Below are 26106 nucleotides of genomic sequence, written 5' to 3' on the forward strand. Positions count from 1 at the left end.
CATCGTCAGTGCATACTTCACCTTATACTTAGTTCTGAGCTAAAAGCAGCCCACCATAATATTATTAACCAGATGCATTCCCGAGCTTCAAACACTGTCATAATGTTCGCGCAAAATTAATTAAATTAGCCAACAAGCATGCAACCCACTCTATGCTAATTAATTTTCCTCCTTTCATTACCTTTGCAGCATCCTTTGCATTATTTTAGCTATTTTCCACACTTTTTCATACCATCAATTCATTACAGTGGCGAAAGTTCCTATTTTAATTAAAGATATTCACTGGAAACCCGCCCCTGGAGCCTTAACTCACTGAGACGTGGTTGGCTTATTTTTTTTCAACACTCATTCCCGCCTCTGTGAACCTCCCAAACAAACAGTTGAGTACTTTAAAAACAAATTTTTCGCCAACAAAAATTGAGCCTTAACGATTATTTACATAAGATACAAATCAGTTTAAAGCTATTTGTTAGTTAAGTTGTTTTGCTACTGACAGTTTTCACTTCATTTTGTGAAAGCAGGCACAGAGTGTCATGAAATTCAGTCAGTTGACCGCGATCTTTCGCGAGAGAGGACGTTCTATGGGAATAGTTTAGTTCGGGTTGTGAAAATTTACGGAAAACTTTTCGCTCACTCAAAGTATTAAATGAGAGTTGTAGGTGTGAACTAAGCTTTAAATTGTGTATTCTAGTTGCAAGTGGGCCGTGTGTTGATCGATTTTAACTGGTAAGATCTTAAAACTTTATTTTTAACGAAAAAAATATATACTTTGAAAAAAAAAATTTTTTTTGATTTTTTTTTTAAATCAAATTACTAATCACGTGCCCGATGGGATTTTTCATCAGCAACACGTCAGCAACCATTCAACTTTTTTTATTATTATAGAGATTTTGGGTAACGTGCTCTATCTACTCTTGCTCTCTGTGGCGACGAAAACAACCTGACTGACTGACAACGCACAGCCTAAATCAGTTGGTCTAGAAAAATAAAACAAGGGCAATCTTCTAGGCAAGCGCGTTCCATCTTAGGCTGCATCATCACTTACCAGCAAGTCTGATGGCAGCTAAGCGCCAATAAATTTATTTAAAAAAAGATTCCGACGAATTGAGAACCTCCTCCTGATTTGAAGTCGGTTAAATAAAGTTTTACCTAGATGAGCACGTAGAAATAATTTATCAAAATTCATACCCTAAGAGGGTTCAATGGGGGATGAGAGTTTGTCAGTTTTGAAGTAAAATATGTTATGGAAATTGGTGTTCAGGCTTTTGTTTATAAATAAAAGTTAGTTGTACCAGCGTTTTTGAAAATTCAAATCCTAAAGGGTTATAATAACAAGAGATGAATCTTCATTCCTCATTTTGATTGGCAGGTATGAATTTCCGTCCCTTATCACAAATGACAAAAACTCTACAGGAAATAAAAAAATTAATTAATTTCATTTCTTAGGGGATGACTCACTTAGGAAACTCACTTTTCTATTTCCATTTCTTATCTCAAAAATGACGAACTTCCATACAAACTTTCATCCTCTATTTAACCCCTTTAGGGATGGATGAATTTTCAAAAAATCCCTTCTTACTACCATATAATATTAGGAACTCCTGGGGCATGCTTGCATGTTTAGGGTGCGAATTGTCTGTCAGTCAGTGTTAAAATATCAAGTGGATAGTGGATTAGCATGACACAGAAAATTAATTCGTCCTTCTTACTTGTTTCATTGTTATTATATGACTTAATATCTAACTACTCATACCTACTTCGATAAGTTTTGATGTCCCTATCGGTTGTATTCTTGACCTATGTGGTGGGGTCATGACAATAAGATAATTTTAATCATTAAATAACATTCCAGAAGTCTTTACTAATTAGCTATATTTTTATAACTCTTCATAAAATTAATATTTACACTTGTATTTACATTTTTAATTTTAACTAAGTACTATCATTAAATTATTACAAAGATTATTGCGGTTTAAAAAATAGAAATAAAACAGGTTATTACTTTTTATGTAGTTAAATTACCTATGTATATAAAAACAGATTTTATATAAAATTCAAAGCAAAATTATAATACAGCGGCGTCGATTTTGATGTATTTCTCTAAACTGAATTTAAAGTATCTTCATGTTTTTTTTTAATATTGCTAAAAAGGGACGGAACAAGACGTAGGAACTCTTTGATTTTCCAGGTTAAAAAATATCTATGTCAGTTTCCGGGATGCAAGCTACGCCTGCACCAAATTTCATATAAATCGGTTATATGGATTGGCCTTTAAGAATCCCGTGGGAAAACCTTGAATTTCCGGGATAAAAAGTAGCCTATGTCTTTCCCCAGGATGTAACCTAAGTCTTTATCAAATTCATCAAGATCGGTTTAACTGTTGGGCCGTGAAAAGCTAGCAGACAGACAGACACACTTTCGCATTTATAAATTAGTATGAATAAAGCCGTGATAGCCTAGTGGTTAAGACGTCCGCCTACTAATCGGGAGGTCGGGAGTTCGATTCCGGGCACACACTTCTAACTTCTCGGAGCTATATATAGCGTTTATGAATTTAAATATCACTCGCTTTAATGGTGAAGGAAAACATCGTGAAGAAACCTGCATCCTTGAGAGTTCTCCATAATGCTCTCAAAGTTGTGAGAAGTCTGCCAAACCGCACTTGGCCACTGGTAGAACTCGACTATTCCGTGTTCAGTGTTGACTGCGGCGATGGGTTGTTGTAGGTGATGATGATGATGAACTACCATGTTGGCCACTGGTGAACTATGGCGAAACCTCATTCTGAGAAGAGACCCGTGTTCAGTAGTGAGCCGGCAATACCTACGAATATGTACATTTATTTTATTCAAGCGAAAAATGTTAACTTTAAAACTTTTCGTAACTCTATCTACTTTTCCGTTAAACCACGTCTCTCCTAATTGGTACAATTGCTAACTTGTTCAGGCGACATTGAAGATTTTCTGAAACTTTCTCTAACTAGGTACGACTTTACAAGTTTCACAAGAAAAGAATTACAATTTTAGCTGATTACAAATTTTACAAGTTATAAAGCGGAATTTACACTATAGTGGCACGAAATTAGTTTCACGACATTAATTTCATTATCAATAGCACGTGTAAACGTCTAATTTCGTAATGCGCGTGCACTTGATAAGTTAGTCGTACTTGTAAGTTTTTTTTAATAATTATAAATATAAAAATAAATATAGTTAATTGATAAATATTTAAAAGCTAACATAGCAAAAATTATTTTTTTAATATTATGTTAGTTAATCATTAATCAATTCGTAATAATTCACTTAGCCTATAGCATTTTGTTTAGTAATTTATCGTAATTAAAATATAATTCATTATTTCATTGTTCATTATTCATTTGCTTCAGATAAAATTTAATTTGGATTCATATTTTGCAAATAAAACTCTGGGTTTTAGGGTTCCGTACTTCAAAAGGAAAAAGAAATCCTTTATTATTTGTCTGTCTGTCGTGTCTGTCAAGAAAACCTGTAGGGTCCTTCCCGTTGACCAGGAATCATGAAATTTGGCAGGCAGGTAGGTATTATAGCACAAGCAAAGGGGAAAATCCGAAAACCGTGAATTTTAACATCACAAAAAAAAATTAAAAAACTAAAACAAATAACTAGTTTACTAAATCACACATTATAGATGGCGCAGTCCGTCACTAATTTGTGCATCATAGTTGTGATCATTATATAGGTATTTTATATTTTGGTACGGAACCCTTAGTGTGCGAGTCAGACTCGCAATTTACTGGTCTTTGTAGCTTACCAATCGCGTGATCAATATAGTCTAGAAATCGTTTTGATAATAGCTTCTAGTTTATCGGCCTAAATGTAAAACAGGCATATTATTAATTGGCCTGATTGACTGAGTATTATTTTATTTAATTGATTTATTAAAATTGAATGAAATTATTATCTCATTTTCGAACTTGTTACAACCTCGGCTGAGATTATGGGTAAGAAACGACATTGAAATGGTAATTTTTAGGGTATTACTCCATACCCAAAGGGAACCAACAGGACCCTAACTAAGGCTCAGTTGCACATCCGTCTGTCTGTCTGTTTATCAGCGGGCTGTTTCTCATGAACCATAATAGACATAAAGTTGAAATTTTCACAGTGCGTATCTATTTGCCGCTAAAACGACAAATAATAAAAATTTCCAAAAGTCCACTATGCAAATTAAAAAAAGGCCTTAGTTTTATTTCTTTATGAAGGCACGGACCCTTCGTGTGCCAGTCCAACTCGCGCTTGACCGGTTTTTTTATTGCGAGATAGGCTTGCGCTTGATGACAATCATGCTTAGTGAAGAGCAATAAAGTTGCCTTCAAACTACGGAATATAATATAATATATAAATATCGCTCACCCTACTTTGAAATGTCACTGTTCACACTTAATGTAGTATAATATTACATCTAAGTGTGAACAGTGACATTTCAAAGTAGGGTGACTGATATTTACATATTATATTATATTTCCGTAGTTTGAAGGCAACTTAATGAGGTCTAAGTTAAGTGAATAGGCATATTCTAGGCCCACTTGCCTAAAAGATGCTTATTCACTTCTGCCTTGTAGGTACGTATTAGTTAGGTAATCGAAAAATACAACTTTTTATTTGTTTATTTATTTTTAATTTTCATGTACCAAAATTGTAGTTACAAAGTAGTAATAAATTAAGTTACATTGGAAATGCTTATCTCTAAACAGATTTCTTCCAGCTTCCCGTATATTAACGTGAACGTTGAATTGAATCTTGATTTATTTCTTCACAAACATAACTAAGAATGTATCCTAAATAACGCATCCACATTTTATAATAGCTCTAAACCAAAATCACATATATTATATTGAATAAATGAACCAATGTAAAAGGTTTCGTCATTTAAAAGGCCTTCTTTTTGATTCGATGGAAAATTTGAGGTGAACTTGACGAAAGTTTCTTGCAGTTGGGGATCTGAAAAAATAAAGATATGTATAAGGAAAGCTAGGTAAGCTGTTTTTTAACCCCCGACCCAAAAAAGAGGGGTGTTATAAGTTTGACGTGTGTATCTGTGTATCTGTTTGTGGCATCGTAGCTCCAAAACTAATGAACCGATTTTAATTTAGTTTTGTTTGTTTGAAAGGTGGCTTGATCGAGAGTGTTCTTAGCTATAATCCAAGAAAATCGGTTCAGCCGTTTCAAAGTTATCAGCTCTTTTCTAGTTACTGTAACCTTCACTTGTCGGGGGTTTTATAAATTTTTAATTTACACTTGTCCTAAAGCTAGTTTTATTCGGGCGTAGGTACGGTGGACTCATATAATAAAATTGTATAGTCAATCGGAAAAAGTTCAAAACTAAAATACGACTATGCGCTGAAAAATAGTAAAATTGTTTTTTCAACACCCGACCCAAAAAGAGGGGTGTTTTAAGTTTGACGTGTGTATCTGAATATTTGTGTATCTGTGTATCTGTCTGTGGCATTGTAGCTCCTAAACTAATGAACCGATTTTAATTTAGCTTTTTTTTTGTTTGAATGTTGGCTTGATCAACAGTGTTCTTAGCTATAATACAAGGAAATCGGTTCAGCAGTTTGAAAGTTATCAGCTCTTTTCTAGTTACTGTAACCTTCACTTGTCGGGGGTGTTATAAATTTAATTTACAGTATTATATTTTAAAGTAGCCCTTTCCGAGCTAGTAAAATAAAATAAAAAAACATTTTCATTACCAGTGCCCGCGAAAGCCCTAGGGCCAACCACCATTTTGGGTGCAGGGTCGTTGCTAAACAGGAAAATCTCGCTGTTTTTAAACTGTAAGTCCTTTAGATTTGGTATGATAATTGTCACCACAAGTGACGCTGGAAAAAAAGGTTTAAGTATTAATTTTACCAAATGCTATACCAGCAGCCAGGAAACACAAACCGTGGATCAATAATATAGAGGATAGAAAAAAAATTCAGGCTGTAAAGTTTTTATAAAATTGGTCAAGTGCGTGCCGCATTTACACACAAAGGGTTCTGTACCATCGTACAAGAAATAATACTTTTGTTTTTTGAACATTATGAACAACTCTCGGTGTGCAGGTTTCCTCACAATATTTTCCTTCACCGTCAAAGCAAGCCATATTTACAACATCTATATCGATATAGCGGTAATTAAAACGTACACACTCCGAAAAGTTGGAGATACGTGCCCGGGACTGAACCCCCGACCTCCGAAAAAGAGGCGGACGTCTTAACCACTAGGCTATCACAGCTTCATAACCTAATCATGCAAAACAAATATGACTCACAATAATTAACTTCGAAGGTGGGGTCCATGTTAACTATAGGCTCCTTTCCTCTACGGTGGAATCTAAAGTAATTTTCATCAGCACCAATTGTAAAGTCCTTGTAGTCCACAGCGAGCAACAGCTTGTTAGTCTTCTTGTTAACACTAAATAAATAAATAAATAAATAAATAAATCTTTATTATCTGAACAGAACATTATTTACAGACTTTGGTGTGAGGCCCTGCCTCCTGATGAAGTGAAAACTGTGTTTCAGGAGGCAGTGTCTTCCCATAATATAGTGTACAGCACAATATAATATAACCACTTATAAAATTAAATTAAGTTTAAATTGAAAACACGTAATTAAAGGTATACTTAATATTTAAAGATAGATAGTTACAATTCTAAGAGATTTGTGTAGTGTGTGTGTGTGTGTGTGTGTGTTTGTATGTGTAATGTGTGTGTGTGTGTGTGTGTGTGTGTGTGTGTGTGTGTGTGTGTGTGTGTGTGTGTGTGTGTGTGTGTGTGTGTGTGTGTGTGTGTGTGTGTGTGTGTGTGTGTGTGTGTGTGTGTGTGTGTGTGTGTGTGTGTGCGAGTTTGAGTGCGTTTGCGCGTGAAAAAAAATATAAAATATAATAATTACATTTATTTAATTTGTTAATCCTTTTTGCAGAATAATTTCTCGACATTCTCATAGTCGTATTTCTTCAGCCATGTTTTGACATAGCTTTTTAAGTCTCTATTCGTCATATCTTTCAATGTTCTTTTTTTTAGTAGGTTATATAAGAAGGGTGCAAGAAAGTCGTACTGTCTACGCGCTAAACTACTCTTGACTGCAGGTACAGGGCATCTGTCTATTCTCCTTGTACTCGCAGGTAGGAGTGGAACCGCTTCACTGTGATATCTGCGCAGAGTCTGGTAGATAAAGAGTTTTCTTACCGAGAGTACGTCGCAATCTTCATATAATCTTGTAGTTGGAAAGATAAACGGATAAAACTTAATGACTTTGAGCAAGGCGCGTTGAGCCCGCTCAACCTCAAGATTATGCGTTTTAGCAGCTCCACCCCAGGCACAGATGCAATAGCTGAGGACACATTCGCCAAGGGATTTATAAAGCTTGATTAACATATCCGTACTACATACTGCGCGCAGGGTTTTAAAAATGTAAATAAGTCTTCTAATACGCATACTAGTGTTAGCTATGTGTGGAACCCAAGTCATATTATCATCTATTGTAACGCCAAGGTATTTAACTGTATTCGCTGGCGTTAAGGAATCACAGTTACACATAAATCCATCATCTTGATTGCACGGGTAACAATGCGCTCTTATTCTAAAATCATTTGGCGGTCGTCCACTTTTGGTTTTGCTGAAGCAAAGATACTTGGTTTTGTTGGTATTAAGAGAAAGAAGACTATGTTCTAACCACGAAATTATTTTACTTAGGCCTATTTCTGCATTTACTTTAACCTCATCCCATGTGGAACCGTGGAATAAGAGAACTGTGTCATCAGCAAACATTATGACATCAGCATTATTGATTCGTATATTGCATAGTTCGTTAATATAAGCTAAGAAAAGTGTAGGGCCTAAGGTGCTACCTTGAGGGACTCCGTATGAGCAGGTATACGTATCACTTAAGCATCCTTCAACTCTTAATTGCTGGGTTCTATTAGAGAGATAGTCGGAAAACCATTTCTGTGCCAATCCTCTTATTCCACAGTTTTCTAGACGAGCCAATAATATTGGGATGGAAACTGTGTCAAAAGCTTTTTGCAAATCCAGAAATACTCCTACAGCCTTTTTATTTCGATCTAAGTGTTGAGTGATCAGTGAAGTTAATTTTAATACAGCGTCTTCCGTAGATTTCTTGGCGCGAAATCCGAATTGGTTATTAGATAATATTTGGTTCTTTTCTAAGAACGATTTTAGACGTTTGTTAACAAGTTTTTCAAGTATCTTTGCAACAACAGGTAAGAGCGAAATGGGTCTATAGTTAGATGGCAATTGTTTGTCACCAGTCTTAAAAATAGGAGTCACAATAGCTTTTTTAAACAATTCGGGAACAACTCCGGTAGTAAAGCTCTGATTACATATGTAGACTATGGGGTCAGCAACAAAATCGGCACAAAATTTGATTAAATTAACAGTTATGCTGTCCCAGCCTGGTGCACTATTGCTTTTGAGACTCGATATTATGTTTTTAACTTCAGAGGAATCTGTTAAGTATAATGAGAAGGAATCACACGGGGAATTCGCTAGATTGACAGCCTTGCTTGCTAAGTCATACTGTGTTGTTTTTATATTTTTAAGAATCGTGCAAGCTAGATCATTTCCGACAGATGTAAAGTATTTATTTACTTCATTAAGCGATTCTACAGGTTCACCTGGTTTAATTTTGAGTAATGGACCTGAGGACTTTTTGTTGTTACTATAGCATAGTTCTTTGACAATATTCCAAGTTTTTGAGATATTACCATTACTGCTTGCTAATTGTGTTTTATAGTAGTTATTTTTTAATGATTTTAAAATTCTATTACATATATTTCTATAACTTATGTATTTTGTTTTTAACTCGACATTATTTGGGGAACGCTTATGTTGTATGTATAATCTGTTTCTTTTTCGTATGCACTGAACAACACTGACTGTAATCCAGGGTTTAAGGGGTAGCTTCTTCTTAGGCGTTTTCTTAATTATTGTATTTTTATCAATTAATTCTTGTAATTTAGTAACAAAATTTTCTGTAATGGAATTTACCTCAGTTAGTGAATAGAGCTCATCCCAGGACTGTGTCGACAAGCACTCTCTAATAGCATTTTTATTCATGATGACTACGTTATTTTGTGTGCTCTTTTTGTGAATTTTAATGTTGGAGAGGTACAAAAGTATGGGCGAGTGGTCAGTTAACTGCTCAAATACTAGGGTTTGCCACCTACCTGTTGTTTTAACCATGAAGTGATCTATGGAAGTATTTATCCTAGTCGGTAGATTGATACCTTGTTCAAGACCATAAGAAGCCATTAAGTTTAGGTACTCAGAAGACAAACCTTTTATATTACTAGGCAGTATATCTATGTTGACGTCACCTGTGAGGATAATGTTTTGTTTCAACTTTAAATTATTAATAATACTGTCTAGAGAGTTTAAATAATTAGTTGGGTTAGAAAAACAGGGAGGGCGGTATGTACATATAATCGAATATAAATTACTCACTTCAAGCACTAAGCAATTACCGTCTAAGATAGTTGGTTCATATGCACTTACCTCAAGATTATGCCTAACATATGCAACAATCCCGTCGTTTTGGTTGATACTATTTTTTGTATAAAATAAATTATAATTATTAATTGTTGGCGGATCAGAGTACAAGTTTGTCCAACATTCGGTCAAGATAACATCACTAAAAATAACATCACACTGATATTATAAAGGAGTAAATTTGTGTGTGTGAGTATGTTTGTTATTATTAGACAGACAGGCGACAAAGTGGTATAAGGGTTCCGTTTTTCCTTTTGAGGTACGGAACCCCAAAAATCTATCGAGACGCACGGAGAAAACCATTGACAGTCCCAAATGAGCTTCAAATTGCGGTGTTATTTGTAAGACATAAATTTTTTAAGCATATTTTAACAGGATCCCTAGGAATGCGATGACAGCTTGAAGACGAGCCTCAATAGGTCAACCGGTAAAGGAGTGGACTGAAAACCGAAAGGTCGACGGTTCAAACCCCGCCCGTTGCACTATTGTCGTACCTACTCTTCGCACAAGCCTGACGCTTAGTTGGAGAGGAAAGGGGAATATTAGTCATTTTAACATGGCTAATATTCTTCTTTAAATAAAAAAATAAAAAATAAAATAAATAACAAGAAGAAAGAAATATCAATGCGAACGAAGTTCCGGGCATCAGTTGTTAACGACCAACTGGATGGTTCATACTTTTTCATACTTCAAGTTTGGTTTAATTTAAAAAGTGGCTAAGTACTCGTTCTTACTAAAACTCCACAACTTGTCCATTGATCCCAGAATACCGTACTCTAAGCGATGTTACAGTCAAGTTCACTCTTGGTACATAGAAAGAGGACTGAGCTTTATACAACGGAGTCGGCGCTGGTCCGAGGGCTTCCTTACAACGAGAGTGCTTAACAAAGTACTGCCTGATGCAGAACATATCGTACACTCGACATGGCCTTTCGATGTATGAAAGGTCATTTTCGTCTGAAAAATCATAATTGAGCTCGATTATGTAATCTTTTTTTTAGGAATGGAAATAGAATACAAATGGAAAGATCGTTTAGCCAAATAAACTTTTATAAACTTTAGGTTAGGAATTATGCCTTCCCTATCGAGAAGAATCAGCAAGAAACTCAGTGGTTGCTCTTTCCAAAATATTATATTCAAATTATAGAAATTCACCGCCTCTCACGTACATCATCAGAAATGCTTATCGTATGGTTCCATTCAATCGTATATTTGTCATCCAAATGGCAACTAAACTAAACAACAACCTAAATAAGCAAAATAACCTAATATTAAAAAAAATGCAGATTTACCTGTGGCAATACCTTTATAGGCAGTCTCACTTACTCCTAGACATCCAACAATGAAAAGACCCAAACACACTAACGGTTTCAAAGTCATATTGCAATAAATCATCTTAATTACGTTTCATACCTTTTATATAGATTTAATAATAGCGTGATCAATGTTAAAATTCTAATAATATTTACTTAAATGTCTATTAGGATAATTACTATGTAACATGATAAAATCGGCCTAAATCTTCGTTCAATTATCAAATTTGATATAGGTACTTGAGTATTAATTTATAATTTATAATACTTAATTAATATACCTACTGTTATGAGGTCGATATTCTGATTTCTGATGCAGCAGTTGTTAATTAGGTAAATATTTATGATCTCATCTGGTGACAGATGGCTGGCTCATTTTTTGCGCAAAGGATCGGGCTGGCTGTCTAGCACCGAAATGCAGCCAGTATTTTTGGCACCATTCCACGTCGGCATGATTTGTACAGTGCTAAGTAATAAGGCTAGCTTTAAGTTTTATTGTAACATTTTCAAGAAAAAGTAAAATAAAATGATGTTAGAGCTGTTTTGCTCAAATTTTAATTCGAAGATATTCTTGAAATTCAAAATTCAAATATTTTTATTCAATTTGACCTTTACAAGTACTTTTGAATCGTCAAAAACATCTACCTATCTCATAGCAATATCTTGTAGATATATTTTATTTACTATACGGTCTTGTATCGCCTGTACACAGCATTATCACAGTATGATATATTCGGTAATAAATTAAATTATTTTTACTTTTTAGTATTTGTGGTTATTGAAGTTGGTTTTTATTTTATGAAATATGTTACGAGGGGGTCAAAAGTAGCTTGAAAAGGTTCGTGTAATATATTCTTAATATACATTTATTGTACACCAACAAAATTAGTACATTAAAACACATAAAAACCAAAACAAAAATATAGACAGTTACAATTTGGCGGCCTTATCGCTCCCTAACGATCTCTTCCAGGCAACCAAAGCATGTAACAAGAATGATGAATTGAATCTTTAGCGCATCTTCATTTTATAGTAGCTCTATGCCAAAATCACATATATTATATTGAATAAATGAACCTATGAAAAATGTTTCGTCAGTAAGAAGAGATTCTTTTTGATCCGACGGCAAATTTTCCAGGAATTTCACTAAAGTTTCTTGCACTTGGGGATCTGAAAAAAATAATAATAAAGAAGAGTTACACAATTTTAATAATATAAGTACCTCCAAGTCAAGAATGAATGAGCATCTTAGGCAAGCGCACTCCAACGTAGACCTCCTCATTGCTTTTTCATTAAGTTGTTATTTGCTATGCAATGCTGCAAAGTTGTTATTTTGGCGAGCCAGCGAAGGCGAGTGGTTTGAAAATTGAATCCTGAGCGTAGCGAGGAATTCAAAGACATGGGTGCAAATAAATTTACAGTCATAATTGCTATAATAAAGCTGATACGGAGTAAATAGGTATTATGTTTAATTCCACTGAATAGTTCAAAAGTAAACTGTAAAAAAGTAAACTGTTCCAACAGGTCACTTATACTTATAATTATATATTAAAGAGTAAAGAAGTATGAACCGCGTTTCTAAACTTTTCTGTAAGTGTTATATTTCCTTCAGGCTCAAAATTTTTTATATTAAAAAAATACGCTATTCATAGACCACATAGTTCATGACTTTCGAATTTTGAATGATTTTTCCGCGCTAGCGGTTAAAATGGACTTATTATGACTATGCAGATTTCGAAGGAGAAAGTAACACTTTCCGAGCTAGTGAAATGAAAAAAACATTTTCATTACCAGTGCCCGCGAAAGCCCTAGGGCCAACCACAAGTCTGGGCGTAGGGTCGTTGCCGTACAGGAAAGACTCGCTGTCCTTAAACTGTAAGTCCTTCAGATTTGGTATGGTGATGGTCACCACAATTGACGCTGGAAGAAAAAGTTTTATCAATTTTACCAAACGCTTACAAGCCAGATGACACAAAGAGTGGATTATTAGTATTATAAAGGGTAGAGTAAAATATATTCATTTTAGTTTTCGAGTTATGAAAAACCGGCCAAGTGTGAGTCGAAGTCGCATACGAAGGGTCCCGTACCAACTACAAGATTATGTACTTTTCAATAATTTTTTTTATTTACATAACGGCCATTTTGAAATTGTTGTTATTTGTTGTTATAGCGGCAAGAGAAATTCACGATCAGTGAAAATTTTTACTCTCTACTTATTACAGTTCATGAGATACTGTCCGCTAACAGACAGATATACATACAGACGCACGGACAGATAGTGGAGGCTTAGTAATAGAATCGCACTGGCACCCTTCGGGTACACGACAAAAGGTTACAGTAACTAAAAAAATACACTGGTACCCTTTGGGGACGACGAGGGTTACAGTAAGTAGAAAAGAGCTTTCAAACGGCTGAACCGATTTTCTTGGATTATAGCTAAGAACACTCTCGATCAAGCCACTTTTCAAACAAAAAAAACTAAATTAAAATCGGTTCATTAGTTTAGGAGCTTTGATGCCTCAGACAGATACACACGTCAAACTTATAACACCTCTCTTTTTGGGTCGGGGGTTAAAAATACTCATAAAAACAAAGTATTTTAGAATGTTCTACCATTAAATTCGATTCTCAATTACTCAAAACTAGCGATATTTAAATGTTCCACGAGATGTGGCGTGACATAGTCACAACTAGCTGTGCCCGCGACTTCGTTCGCGTGGAATAGTGACTTTTCGGGCAGCATATACTCTGTACGTTAAAAATATTCGCCGTGATTCTTTAAATTGACATAACTTTTTTATTTATGAACCGATTGACATGAAATAAATACTAAATGTTAAGTGAAGCTTACTACAATATATTAGTGAAAACCGTATCTAAATCGAATAAGCCGTTTCTGATATTAGCGTGCACAAACACACAGACAAACAGACAAATAGACAAAAAAAAAACAAAAAATTACAATTTCGGGTTCGGCATCGATATAATAACAGCCCCTGCTACTTTTTTTTATATATTTCCATTGGACAGACACCATTTTTCTACAATTATTTTATTATATGTATCGATATGTTCCAAATTCCAACGAACATAGTGCTACATATTTTGTATTAAAATTAAACTTACGCGATAACTCTACATTATTATTCACGTCATCATATTTGAGTAGGTATAGGTAGCTTTAGTACCCATTATAGTACGATCTAACTTATCTATGTTCGTAGAAACAGAGGATTACGGGTGACAGGAGAGCGGACACCGATATTCGTTGGAACATGTTGTTACTATGAATCGCCGTATCTAGTGCACCATTTATATCCCTGTTCAAAACAGCAGATTTTGAAATCCATGAACAGTTCCAATACTGTTCCCAACAGGCGGTGTTTGCTCGCAAACATAATACTCACAAAAAGTAACATTGAAGATGGGATCCATATTAACAATAGGTTCTTTTCCTCTACGGTGGAATCTAAAATAATTTTCATCAGCCCTATACATAAAGTCCTTGAATTCGACTGCGAGCAGCAGCTTGTTAGTCTTCTTGTTAACACTAAAAATAAAGTTTATAAAAAAAATTATATTACTTCACTAGCTAGCAGCTTCGCCCGCGTGGATTTAGGGTTTTAAAATCCCGTGGGAACTTTTTATTTCCCAGGACAAAAGCCTATCCATAATAGCCCGTCCCCGGGATGCAACGTATTTCTGTACCACGTAAAAACATTTAAACGGATGAGCCTTTAAAGATCCCGAGGGATCACCAGGATTTAGTAATGCAATTTCTTACAGCATCAGGATTGAGGAGTTGGAATCCAAATTTTGTATGGAACAATTTCGCAAAGTTCCTCTATCGATTAAAAAAAAATTATGCAAATCGGTTCAGAAATCTCGGAGCTATCGGTGTTCATAGGTAGAAAAACACAACTCCTCCATTTTCGAAAGTTGGTTAAAAAGTAGCCTATGTTACTCCTTGGTTAACCCTCTACTTGTTGATGAGAGTCCCGTCAAAATAGGTCCAGCCGTTCCCAAGATTAGCCCGTTCAAAACAAAAATACAGACAGAGAGACAGACACAAAAAATCTAAAAACGTGTGATTCAGTTATGGTACAGAACAAATAACTATTATATATGAGCTTAATATTATGTAGTTATTTCGAAATTACAGACGGACACTTCAATTTTATTTATTAGTAAGTATAGATATAGATGAAACTATTATTGTCTGGTTACTGCAATTCAACTCAATACACATAATTCTTCTTAGGCTTAATGAATTGAATTTGTGCTTCCTTACATACATCATCATTTACTGTTGTAGTTGTGTTGTGACGTCACAGCAGAAAATCAGCGTCTTGCTGAATATGGATCAATCATAACTAAATGAAAAAGTTGTTAAGCACTTACTAAAACTCAACAACTTGTCCATTGATTCCTGAATACTCAACCCTAAGCGCTGTTACAGTCAAATTAATTCTCGGTAGATAGAACGTAGACTGAGCTTTATACAACGGAGTCGGCGCTGGTCCGAGGGCTTCCTTACAACGAGAGTGCTTGGCAAAGTATTTCCTGATGCAGAACATATCGTACAATCGACAAGGCCTTTCGATGTATGACAGGTCATTTTCGTCTGAAAAATAATTATTGAACTCGATTATACAGGGTGTAACCAGAACTCTAGCAAAACGACGACAGGTGATAGTACTGATGATTACTGATAAGATATCATAAAAATAGCTACGAAAACAAATTCCTGTATTTTGTAAAAGTTCACAATCCATACTAATATTATAAATGCGAAAGTGTGTCTGTCTGTCTGTCTGTCTGCTACCTTTTCACGGCCCAACAGTTTAACCGATTTTTTGTTCTTAGTTTTTTAGGAATAGAAAAAAAATAGGAATGGAAAGATCCTTGAATTTTTCTCAACTTTTTATCTGGAGCCGCGGCGCGTTGCACGTCACTTGGTGCGTCGCGCCGCGCTGGCAACTCAAACATAATAATGTGGTCAAATATGATAGCGTTTATGCAGAAGCGTTTCTTGTATAATATGGCGTAGTACGACGCACGACGCAACGCACCACGCAACGGGCAACGCGCCGCGTCTCCATAAAAGAGCCTTTACTTGTTAGGAATGCCCTTCCTATCGAAAAGAATCAGCAAGAAACTCAAAACTCAGCGACTCTCACCTCCATCTTCGGAGACGCCCAATGGAACCATAATCATCTATTGTCACCCATACCACCTACACGTATCCGGGCAGTTAGAAGTAGCCGAAAAATCAGTTGACAATTTCGAGGGAATGACAACACTTGACCAAGACAACCTAATAAAAAACTTTTAAAAATATATTTACCTGTGGAAATCCCTTTATAGGCAGTCTCACTTACGGCTAAACAGCCAAAAATAAAAAGATCCAAACACACTAATGTTTTCAAAATCATATTGAAATAATTCATTTTAATTACTCTTCATACGTATTTATATGTATTTTAATGATAGCGTGATCAATTTTACATAATATTTTAAATAAATCACTGAGCTGCCATAGCTTAACTAGTGATTATTTTATTAAATATGTAGGTAACATGATAATATCGGCCTAAATATTCATTCAATTATCTTTAATATAGCTACTTGAGTATTACTTAAATACTTAATTAATATAATATTATACGGCCTGATTTCTGATGCAGCAGGCAACTAAAGGTAGCACCCTTTAGTTAGGTAAAGATAAATGACCTCATCTGGTGACAGAAGGGCAGGCTTATTTTTTGAGCAAAGTATCAGCCTGGCAGTCCGGCGCGGAAATGCAGCCAGTATCCTTAGCGCCATTCCACGCGGGCATAATTTGTACTAATGTTACAATTATCACGGCATTATCACTTCCTACCGATCTCTTCCAGGTAACCAAAGTATGAATAATGATTTGAATCTTTATTTATTTCTTTACAAAAATAATTATATCACTGAATGGCGTGGCGTATCTACATTTTATAGTAATTCTATACCAAAATCACATATATTATATTGAATAAATGAACCAATGAAAAACGTTTCGTCAGTAAAAAGAGCCTCTCTTACATCCGACGGAGGACTCTCGACGAATTTCACTAAAGTTTCTTGCACTTGGGGATCTGAAAAAAAATGTTAGACAATTTTAATAAAATAGGTACCTTCACGTCAAGAGCGAATAGGCGTCCTCTAGGCAAGCGCACTCCAACCTAGATCCTCCCATTGCTTTTGTCATCAAATGGTTATGCAATGCTACAAAGTTGTTATTTTGGCGAGCCAGCGAAGGCGAGTGGTTCAAAAATTGAATCGTGAGCGTAGCGAGGAATTCAAAGATATGAGCGCAAATAAATTTGCAGCCATGTAAAACACACAACTTTTTACTTCACTACAACGCTAAATGTAAGAGCACAAGAAAATTTTGAATAAAGTTTTTTTTGACGTGTTCAGAATTTAAATTTAAAATTCGTAGAGCATAAAATAAATTCTTTACATTGTTTATTGCTATAATAAACCTGAAACGGAGTAGGTAGGTATTATGTTTAATTCATATTAATGAACTGTTCCAACGGGTCACTAAAATCTATAATAGTAATTATATTAAGGATTGTAAGGATGAACAGCGTTTCTGATCGTTTTTATAAGTGTTGTTTTTTCATAGAAAGAAAAAAGTTAGATAAAATAGTTAGTGACGTTCAACTTTTGAATAATTTTTCCACGCTTGCGGTTAAAATGACCTTATTATGATCCCGCAGATTTCGAAAGACAAGGAAAACCTTTCAAATCTAGTGAGATGAAAAAAATCATTTTCATTACCAGTGCCCAAGAAAGCCCTAGGGCCAACCACAAATCTGGGTGTAGGGTCGTTGCCGTACAGGAAAGACTCGCTTTTCGTAAACTGTAAGTCCTTTAGATTTGGTATGGTGATCGTCACCACAAATGACGCTGGAAAAAAAGTTTTATTAGTTTTACCAAACGCTACTAGCAGCCAAAAAACACAAACAGTTAGTAATGTACAGGGTTGAACAAGATATATTTATTCATTTTAAGCTGTCGAATTATGAAAAACCGGTCAAGTGTGAGTCGAACTCGTACACGAAGGGTTCCGTATCATCGTACAAGAAATAATACTTTTGATTTTTTTTAAATTAACGTGGCGGCCATTTTGAAATATTCATTATTTATTGTTATAGCGGCAAGAGAAATATCTACACAATGATAACTCTACCTCTTACGGTTTATGAGATACAGCCCGCTGACATACAAATAGAAGACAGACGCACGGTCTGATAGGGCTTAGTAATAGGATTATACTCACAAAAAGTAACATTGAAGATGGGCTCCATGTTAACAATAGGTTCCTTTCCTCTACGGTTGAATCTAAGATAATTTTCACCAGCGCTAAACATAAAGTCCTTGAATTCGACCGCGAGCAGCAGCTTGTTAGTCTTCTTGTTAACACTAAAAATAACGTCTGAAATTATATTATTTCAATAAACTGCCAACTGGTATCGTCTGGTTACCCCAACTCAACTCAGTGCTTATTATTAACAGCTTTCTTATACTGTTGTAGTTGTGACGTCACCTGGGTCACAGCTGAAAATTAGCGCCCTGCTGAATATGAATTAATAATACCTAATACCTAATACCAAAATAAAGAGCCTCGATAGCTCAACGGTTGAGGAGCGGACTGAATTCCGAAAGGTCGATGGTTCAAACCCCACCTTTGTATGTAGAACACTGCAAGTTAATGACGGATTGCGCCATCTACATATATCTGATTTAGTTAATTTTTTTTTTGTGAACACATTTTAATTATTATTTTTTGTGATGTAACCACAAATTCAATTGTGCTATACCCACCTGCCCTAGGTCAACGGGAAGTACCCTATAGGTTTTCGTGACAGTCTTGTCAGACACACATACAGACAGACAGACAACAAAGTGATCCTATAAGGGTTCCTTTTTTTATTTTTAGGTACGGAACCCTAGTAAAGTGGTAGTAAAGTACTTACTAAAACTCCACAACTTGTCCATTGATCCCTGAATACTCAACCCTAAGCGATGTGACAGTCAAATTCACTCTCGGTAGATAGTACGTAGACTGAGCTTTATACAACGGAGTCGGTGCTGGTCCGAGGGATTCCTTACATCGAGAGTGCTTGGCAAAGTACTTCCTGATGCAGAACATATCGTACACACGGCATGGCCTCTCAATATGTGATAGGTCATTTTCGTCTGAAAGAATAATAATAATAATTGAACTCGTCTACGTAATCTTTTTTTAGGAATACAAATAGAATAAAAATAGAAAAATCTGTACTCAAATAAATTTTTACGAACGTTAAGTACTTGTTTAAGAATGCCCTTCCTGTCGAGAAGAATCAGAACTAGTTGCTCTTTTTAAATATTCAATTACTGAAATTTCAGCGCCTCTCACTTCCATCCTCAGAGATGCTCAATGGAACCATAATAATCTATTGTCACCCAAACTACATATATGTATCTGCCACTTTTCATTACCTATACGTACAGTTAGAAGTTTCCAAGAAATCAGTTAATTAGCTGGGCACTGGTTTGGAATTGCTTTTCTAATAAAGTAAGTAATTTTTAAATACGTATCAAAATTTGCTGAAACGGCAGGATTCGAATCTGCTTCTTCTGAGTTCGCGCCCGGCGCTCTGTAGCACTCGTACTGCCAAATTACATCTAATTGGTATTCTTGTCGTAATTTTGTACGAAAACGGCTGCCATTCTCGACGGTGACGTAGAAAGTTATGTGGTATTTGATATCGCAAAACTTATACTCGCATTTACTCGATTAACTTTAGTTCGCAATATTTTGAATAAAAAACCCAATAAAAAGCTTTAAGAAATATATTCACCTGTGGAAATACCTTTATAGGCAGTCTCACTTTTGGCTAGGCAGCCAACAATGAAAAGACCCAAACACACTAACGTTTTCAAAATCATATTGGAACAATAATTCATGTTAATTCATCTTCACACGTTTTTATAAGATTTTAATGATAGCGTGATCAATGTTACACTTACATAGTATAATTAACTACTGAGCTGCCATAGCTTAGTAATTATAATATTGATTAATGATTGATTATTATCAACTTGATAGCATCGTCCTAAATCTTCATTCAATTATCAAATTATTTGATATAAGTACTGGAGGATTAATTACTAAAAACTTAAATACTACCGATACTCTGATTTCTGTCTGTCTAGCAGGCGCTACTCTTAATTAGGTAAAGATTACTGACCTCTTCTGGTGACAGAAGGACGGGCTCATTTTTTTGCGCAAAGGATCAGGCTGGCTGTCTAGCACGGAAATGCAGCCAGTATTCTTGACACCGTTCCACGTGGGTATGATTTGTACAGTGATGAGATAAGGCTATCACATTTTCAATCAAAAAGTAAAAATAAAATTATATAGAGAAGAACGGCGTTTTACTCAAGGAATTCGGTTATATTTTTGTAGTGACTTATACACTCTACGGCCTTGTATTGTCTGTACACAGCACTATTTTATCTATGGTATACACGGGGGTAACTGCGAATCTTATGATTTGATCTGTCCACTTAAAAGGGGTCTGCCCCAACACCTTCTGTCCCAAAGTTATGATCACTCACTTGTTTAGGTACTAGTACTCACTCAGTTGTTTAGGATTGCAGGCGTTTCGTGTCGACTACAGCTTCTGCAGGGTCTAAGACACTCACCGACCTTGTAGTTCTTCTTTACGGTGCTCCAACCCAGTGTTTTATAGGATTATTCAAATTAAAGGCGAAGCAGCTTGTAAACACGTCCGTTTTATTCCAGTCAGGGTGAAAAGAGATACATTTGATTTGATAGATATTTAACAGATTACATACAATCATGTAGACACAGATTATACAAAGTTTAGTCATGAAAAATACTAAACATCAGTCTACGTGATCATTTCTCATTATATCTAGCATCGAGAATTATTTAGTAGCAACTGAATAAATTACGATGGGGATAGGTTGGGAAAGGTAAGGGGAGGTGGGGAAAGATGGGATAGGTGTGGGAGAGGTGGGCGAGATGGGGAAACACGCGGGCATACACTTGTACACAATATAGCACTGAATGGCGCATCCACATTTTATAATAGCTCTACACAAAAATCACATATGTTATATTGAATAAATGAACCAATAATGAATGTTTCGTCCGTTAAAAGACCTTCTATTGCATCCGTCGGAATATTCTCGCTGAATTCCACAATGACTTGGGGATCTGAAAAATTATAAGAAGAGTTAGTGATCTGTTTTAGAGTACTTAAGGTAGTTTTTTAGGGCGTACAGTGGACTCAATCTAATTGTAATCTCACTCGGAATAAGGAATTGAACAAATCCAGTGTGATTCAGCCAATTTTAATTATTAAGCCTCGAAATGTTTACCTCGTATTATTTTTACAATACTCTGTGATAGCCTAGTGGTTAACACGTCCGCCTCCTGTCCCGGACGTCGGGGGTTCGATCCTTAACTTTTCTGAGTTATGTGCGTTTTAAGCGATTAAATATCACTTGCTTTAATGGTGAAGGAAAATATTGTGAGGAAACTTGCATGCTTGAGAAATCCCCATATTGTTTTCAAAGGCGTCTGAAGTCTGCCCATCCACATTTCGCCAGCGTGATGGTCGGCGGATAGGATTGTCAGATGCCCCGTATTTTACGGGTTACAATATATTGCAATGTATCTTAATACATACACCCGTAATTGTGAAAATAAAACACGGGGCAAACAAAGCTCCCGTATTTAAAAAAAAATTCGAGACGCTTAGACCGATTTGGAAATTTTGTTTTTCGTTTGAAAGGGTATATTTTTCAGGTGGTCCCATATAAATTTCGTGAAGATCTGATGAATATCTTCGGAGATGGAGAACAGAACTCCTCAATATTATGTAGGAGCAAATTGCTCGCGATTAGTGTAATAGCTTAGTAAACAGTAGTTTTTTAACTAAGCATAGCATATTTTATTACAGTGAGACCACTGAAAATTGTGAAATAAAAATTAAAAATAAAAACCGACTTCAAAATAATAAAAGAAACTAGAAATCTAAGTGTGAAGCTCGCCCGCCTTCATACATACATTACCCGTGTAGAAACAAAAATTATTTTTTACTTTTTAGTGTTTGTGGTTTTTGAAGTCGGTTTTTTTTTTGAAATTTTTTTGGGAAATGAGATTTGAGACAAATTACAAAAACAAATAATTAATGTTCATTACCAGTGCCCGAGAATGCCCTAGGGCCAATCACAACAATAAGTTCAGGCTCGTCTCTGTACAGAAAAGACTCGCTGTCTTTAAACCGTAAATCCTTTAGATTTGGTATGGTAATTGTCCCCACAAGAGAAGCTGAAAGAAAAAGTTTTATTTATTTTACTAAACGCTACTAGCAGCCTGAAAACACAAACAATGGAAAAATAGTACATTCATTTTAGACTGTCGAGTTTTAAAATCCGGTCAAGTGCGAGTCGGATTCACACGCAAAGGTTTATACAATACGAGTATCGTACGAGATTATTTGCTTTTTTTTAATTTACTTAGTAACTTTAAAGATGGGGCCCATATTAACGGTAGGTTTCTTCCTAATAATTCCTCTACGGTGGAATTTAAAATAATTTTCATTGGCCCTAAATTTAAAGTCCAAACTTTACTCATGATAAGTAATATTGAAGATTGGGTCCATGTTAGCGTTAGGTTCCTTTCCTCAACGGTGGAAGTTTGTATGTGTGTGTGTGTATGTTTGTTACTCGTTCACGCAAAAACTACTGAACGGATTTAGCTGAAATTTGAAATGGAGATAATTTCTTGGATTAGCACATAGGCTACTTTTTATCCCGGAAAATCAAAGAGTTCCCACGGGATTTTGAAAAACCTAAATCCACGCGGACGAAGTCGCGGGCAGCAGCTGGTCTAAAATAATTTTCATTGGCCCTAAATGTAAAGTCCAAACATTACTAACGACAGGTTACTTTAAAAATTGGGGCTATGTTAACATTAGGTTCGTGTCTTCTACGGTGGAATCTAAAATTATATTTTTCATTAGCCCTAAATGTAAAGTCCAAACTTTACTCACGATAAGTAATATTGAAGATTGGTTCCATGTTAACAATAGGTTCCTTTCCTCTACGGTGGAATCTAAAATAATTTTCATCAGCCCTAAACATAAAGGCCTTGAATTCCACTGCGAGCACCAGCTTGTTAGTCTTCTTGTTTATACTAAAAATAACATTAGAAGTAATTATATTCATTATGATCCAGGTCCGACGCCCACTGCTGAGCATAGGTCTCTTGTAATTTCTCTTCGCAGATATTGTTGGCTATGGCTAATGACCTGGCAGGGGGGAGGTCTCTGCGTGTCCTTCTGACTAGCAGAGGGCACAGTGGACGAAGCGTAGGATGGGACACGGGCGACGTGCGCGTCCAGGGTCGAGGGACGCACTTCGTTGGTGCGTCCCGGAGGTGCGGTGTTGGGGACCGAGCAGGTCCCCGGTGGAGGGTCTGCCTCGGCAGACGTCGCTGGCTGGGTCGCGGTTGTTTGCTTCGGCCGTTCCCGTGACCCAGTCGCCAGGCGACGCGCAGTAGCGCCGCTGGGGTTTAGTGGGTATTCCGGTCGCCTCTCGGCCGGCGAGTCCCACATACCCTCCCTCAGCTGGCTGGCTGCCTCACGGCTGGCTGGCTAGCTTCCGGGGGGGATGCGTAAATGCATTCCCAAGCGTCAACAAAAAAAAAAGGGACTTCTATATGCCACGGTCTTCTGTAATCAGATCGGTAGATCAGCTTGTAATAAATAAGTAGCTAAAGTTAAACAGCATTTGAGCAGTATATATTTTTTGTAATTATATTTATTTTTAGTGGTGAGTTCGTCTATTTTTAAATTTACCCGAACTTAATATAAAAAAATGGCTTAGTAGGTACTTACTAAAACTCCACAACTTGCCCATTGATTCCTGAATACTCAACCCTAAGTGATGTTATGGTCAAATTCGCTCTCGGTATATAAAAAGTAGACTGAGCTTTATACAATGGAGTCGGTGCTGGTCCGAGGGCTTCCTTACAACGAGAGTGCTTGGCAAAGTACTTCCTGATGCAGAACATATCGTACACACGACATGGCCTTTTGATGTTTGATAGGTCATTTTCATCTGAAAAAAAATAGGTTCGATTATGTATATTTTTTTGGAAACAGTAATAGCTTAATGGAAATTAAATAATAATAATGGAGTTAGTTGAATAAACTTTGACATACGTTTTTGGTTAGGAATGCCCTTTATATCGAGAGGAAAAATTCAGCAAGAAACTCAATGGTTACTCTGTGCAATTACCTCCTTTTCTTACATTTCTCACATCCATCGTCACATTATTAGAAATAGCCGAAAAATCAGTTAGAAATGACAACATTTGACCAAAACAACCTAATAAAAAACTTTTAAAAATATATTTACCTGTGGAAATACCTTTATAGGCAGTCTCACTTACATGCGCTAGACAGCCAACAATGAAAAGACCCAAACACACTAACGTTTTCAAAATCATATTGGAACAATTCGCCTTTATCACTCGACGTATACTTTTATAGATTGAATGATAGCATGTTACATAGTAATAATCACTAAGCATACTAAGTTTTGTGATTATTACTTACTATGTAACATGGTAATATCGGGCCAAACCTTTGTTTAGTTACATTGATATTTGAGTATTACATGTACTATAATCAGGGGGCACGGCAGTGCCCCCGCCAAGACGAGCCAAACGGCGGCCGGGGCGCTACGTAGTACCTTTTTCTCGAAGTGTTTCGCCGTATTTTCGACCCGTCATAACTTCGGTCTGGATGACGCTAGAAAGCTGAAATTTTCAGTATAAGGTGTCCTCAGCAAACTTACCAAATATACTAAGTATCAAATATCTAGCTTTTATGGTTACAGATTTATTAATACCTATATAAATAACAAATCACTCTACTTACAAGCTCTGATTCTACAAACCCTATATCTTGGTAAAAAAAGTACGGCTTGGCCGTTTAGTGTTCGTAAAACTATTACATGACATAACATATTAAACGTTAAAAGTTATTAAACGGCCAAGCCGTCTTTTTTTTTACCAAGATGTAGGGTTTGTAGAATCAGAGCTTGTAAGTAGAGTGATTTGTTATTTATTGTTATAAATGTGATATAGTCAAGAACATTTAAGAGCTATATTACTTTGGACTTGGGATAGGTCCCATGGCCAGCACAAATCTAAGCTCAGCTAGGGGCTTGGCTCTACTAGAGATCTCATAACTTTTTAACAGTGAAAACATTATGAACTTGTGAGTCTTGGCTAACTTTTTACATGAAATGTTTTTGGTGGGATTCTATTGTACTGCCGCTATTTTGATACATCAGGTTCAGGTACTATCCTTATTAAAGTATTATAAAATGAAGAAGTTGTTTTTTTTTCAAATTCAAGTTTGAAAATATACTTTTAGAGATAGTTTCCTCAGTCCACGATTTTGTGTCGCATACATACACGCTTAAGAGGGGTCTCTCCGTCACTCGCTCCATACAAACGTAGTTCGTCTCTCATTAGAATACTAACCAATCTACTGCCCATGCTAGCCTGGCAGGAGACCACCATTTACCTGTGGTCTATGTCTTTATATAATTGACTCACTTTAAAAAAAAAAACTTAAACAAACTGACGTGTTCATTAACAATAATTCAACAAATTCAGGCTAATTATAATCACATTCCACGAATTTTTTCATCTAATGCGTGTACAATTATTTCTCGTGGTAGTTATTATGAACGGTAATTATGACGCCCTAAGCCGACTTTAATTTTTTTAATTTGATGTACCTAGGTACTTAATTGCAACTACATACCTAGATATTTACTCAATTATGATACCACTGATATTCTGGAGCAAACACCATTTAATTGGTTTGCTTATACTTTGTTCCGTTTGCCGTGGAGACCCTTAGGGCCATGGAATCTTAGTGTTGAAAAATTCATACAAGACATTTCATCATCATTTACCTATTATACCTATACCTACACGTCTCATTATACATATGACAAAGAAGGAGTTAAGTAGGCCAATGTACAGTCAAAGGCCTTAAGTCGTTTAGCACTTTAATGATCATATTCGCGAGGCACGGTTATGTACACGTGTTAGGTGTGTGGCGTATTTATAGAAAAAAGGTCATGAGTGCAGGTTTTTCATGCTTATGGTTTA

At 35.9% G+C, this 26106-nt stretch overlaps 2 protein-coding genes across 2 annotated transcripts in view; one reads left to right on the top strand and one right to left on the bottom strand.

Moving 5' to 3' along the window:
- The first annotated feature begins 544 nt into the window (after window positions 1–544).
- LOC123876090 (carbonic anhydrase-related protein 10-like) overlaps window positions 545–26106 on the top strand; it is a 112635-nt gene continuing 87073 nt past the window's right edge. Inside the window, exon 1 of the mRNA XM_045922228.1 lies at window positions 545–726. The gene's annotated coding sequence lies outside the window, so the exon portion shown is untranslated. The remainder of the gene's footprint in view (window positions 727–26106) is intronic.
- Window positions 22097–24240, bottom strand: LOC123876540 (fibrohexamerin-like). Its single transcript, XM_045922847.1, has 4 exons — window positions 24213–24240; window positions 23810–24032; window positions 22964–23106; window positions 22097–22239 (listed from the first exon to the last, which is right to left on the bottom strand). Exons 1-4 carry the CDS (start codon window positions 24238–24240, stop codon window positions 22097–22099), a joined length of 537 nt encoding a protein of 178 aa, XP_045778803.1.

Source organism: Maniola jurtina, chromosome 21, assembly GCF_905333055.1.
Source record: "Maniola jurtina chromosome 21, ilManJurt1.1, whole genome shotgun sequence".
Classification (NCBI taxonomy): domain Eukaryota; kingdom Metazoa; phylum Arthropoda; class Insecta; order Lepidoptera; family Nymphalidae; genus Maniola; species Maniola jurtina.

Excerpts from the sequence above, each read along its gene's own strand:
- LOC123876540 (XM_045922847.1), bottom strand. The coding sequence starts at position 24,240 with ATGGATGTGAGAAATGTAAGAAAAGGAG. Across the intron at positions 23,107-23,809 it reads GGGCAAGTTGTGGAGTTTTA|TATAAACAAGAAGACTAACA; the intron begins GTAAGTACCTAC and ends TGTTATTTTTAG. Across the intron at positions 22,240-22,963 it reads AATCTTCAATATTACTTATC|CTTCTCTTGTGGGGACAATT; the intron begins GTGAGTAAAGTT and ends TTTTTCTTTCAG.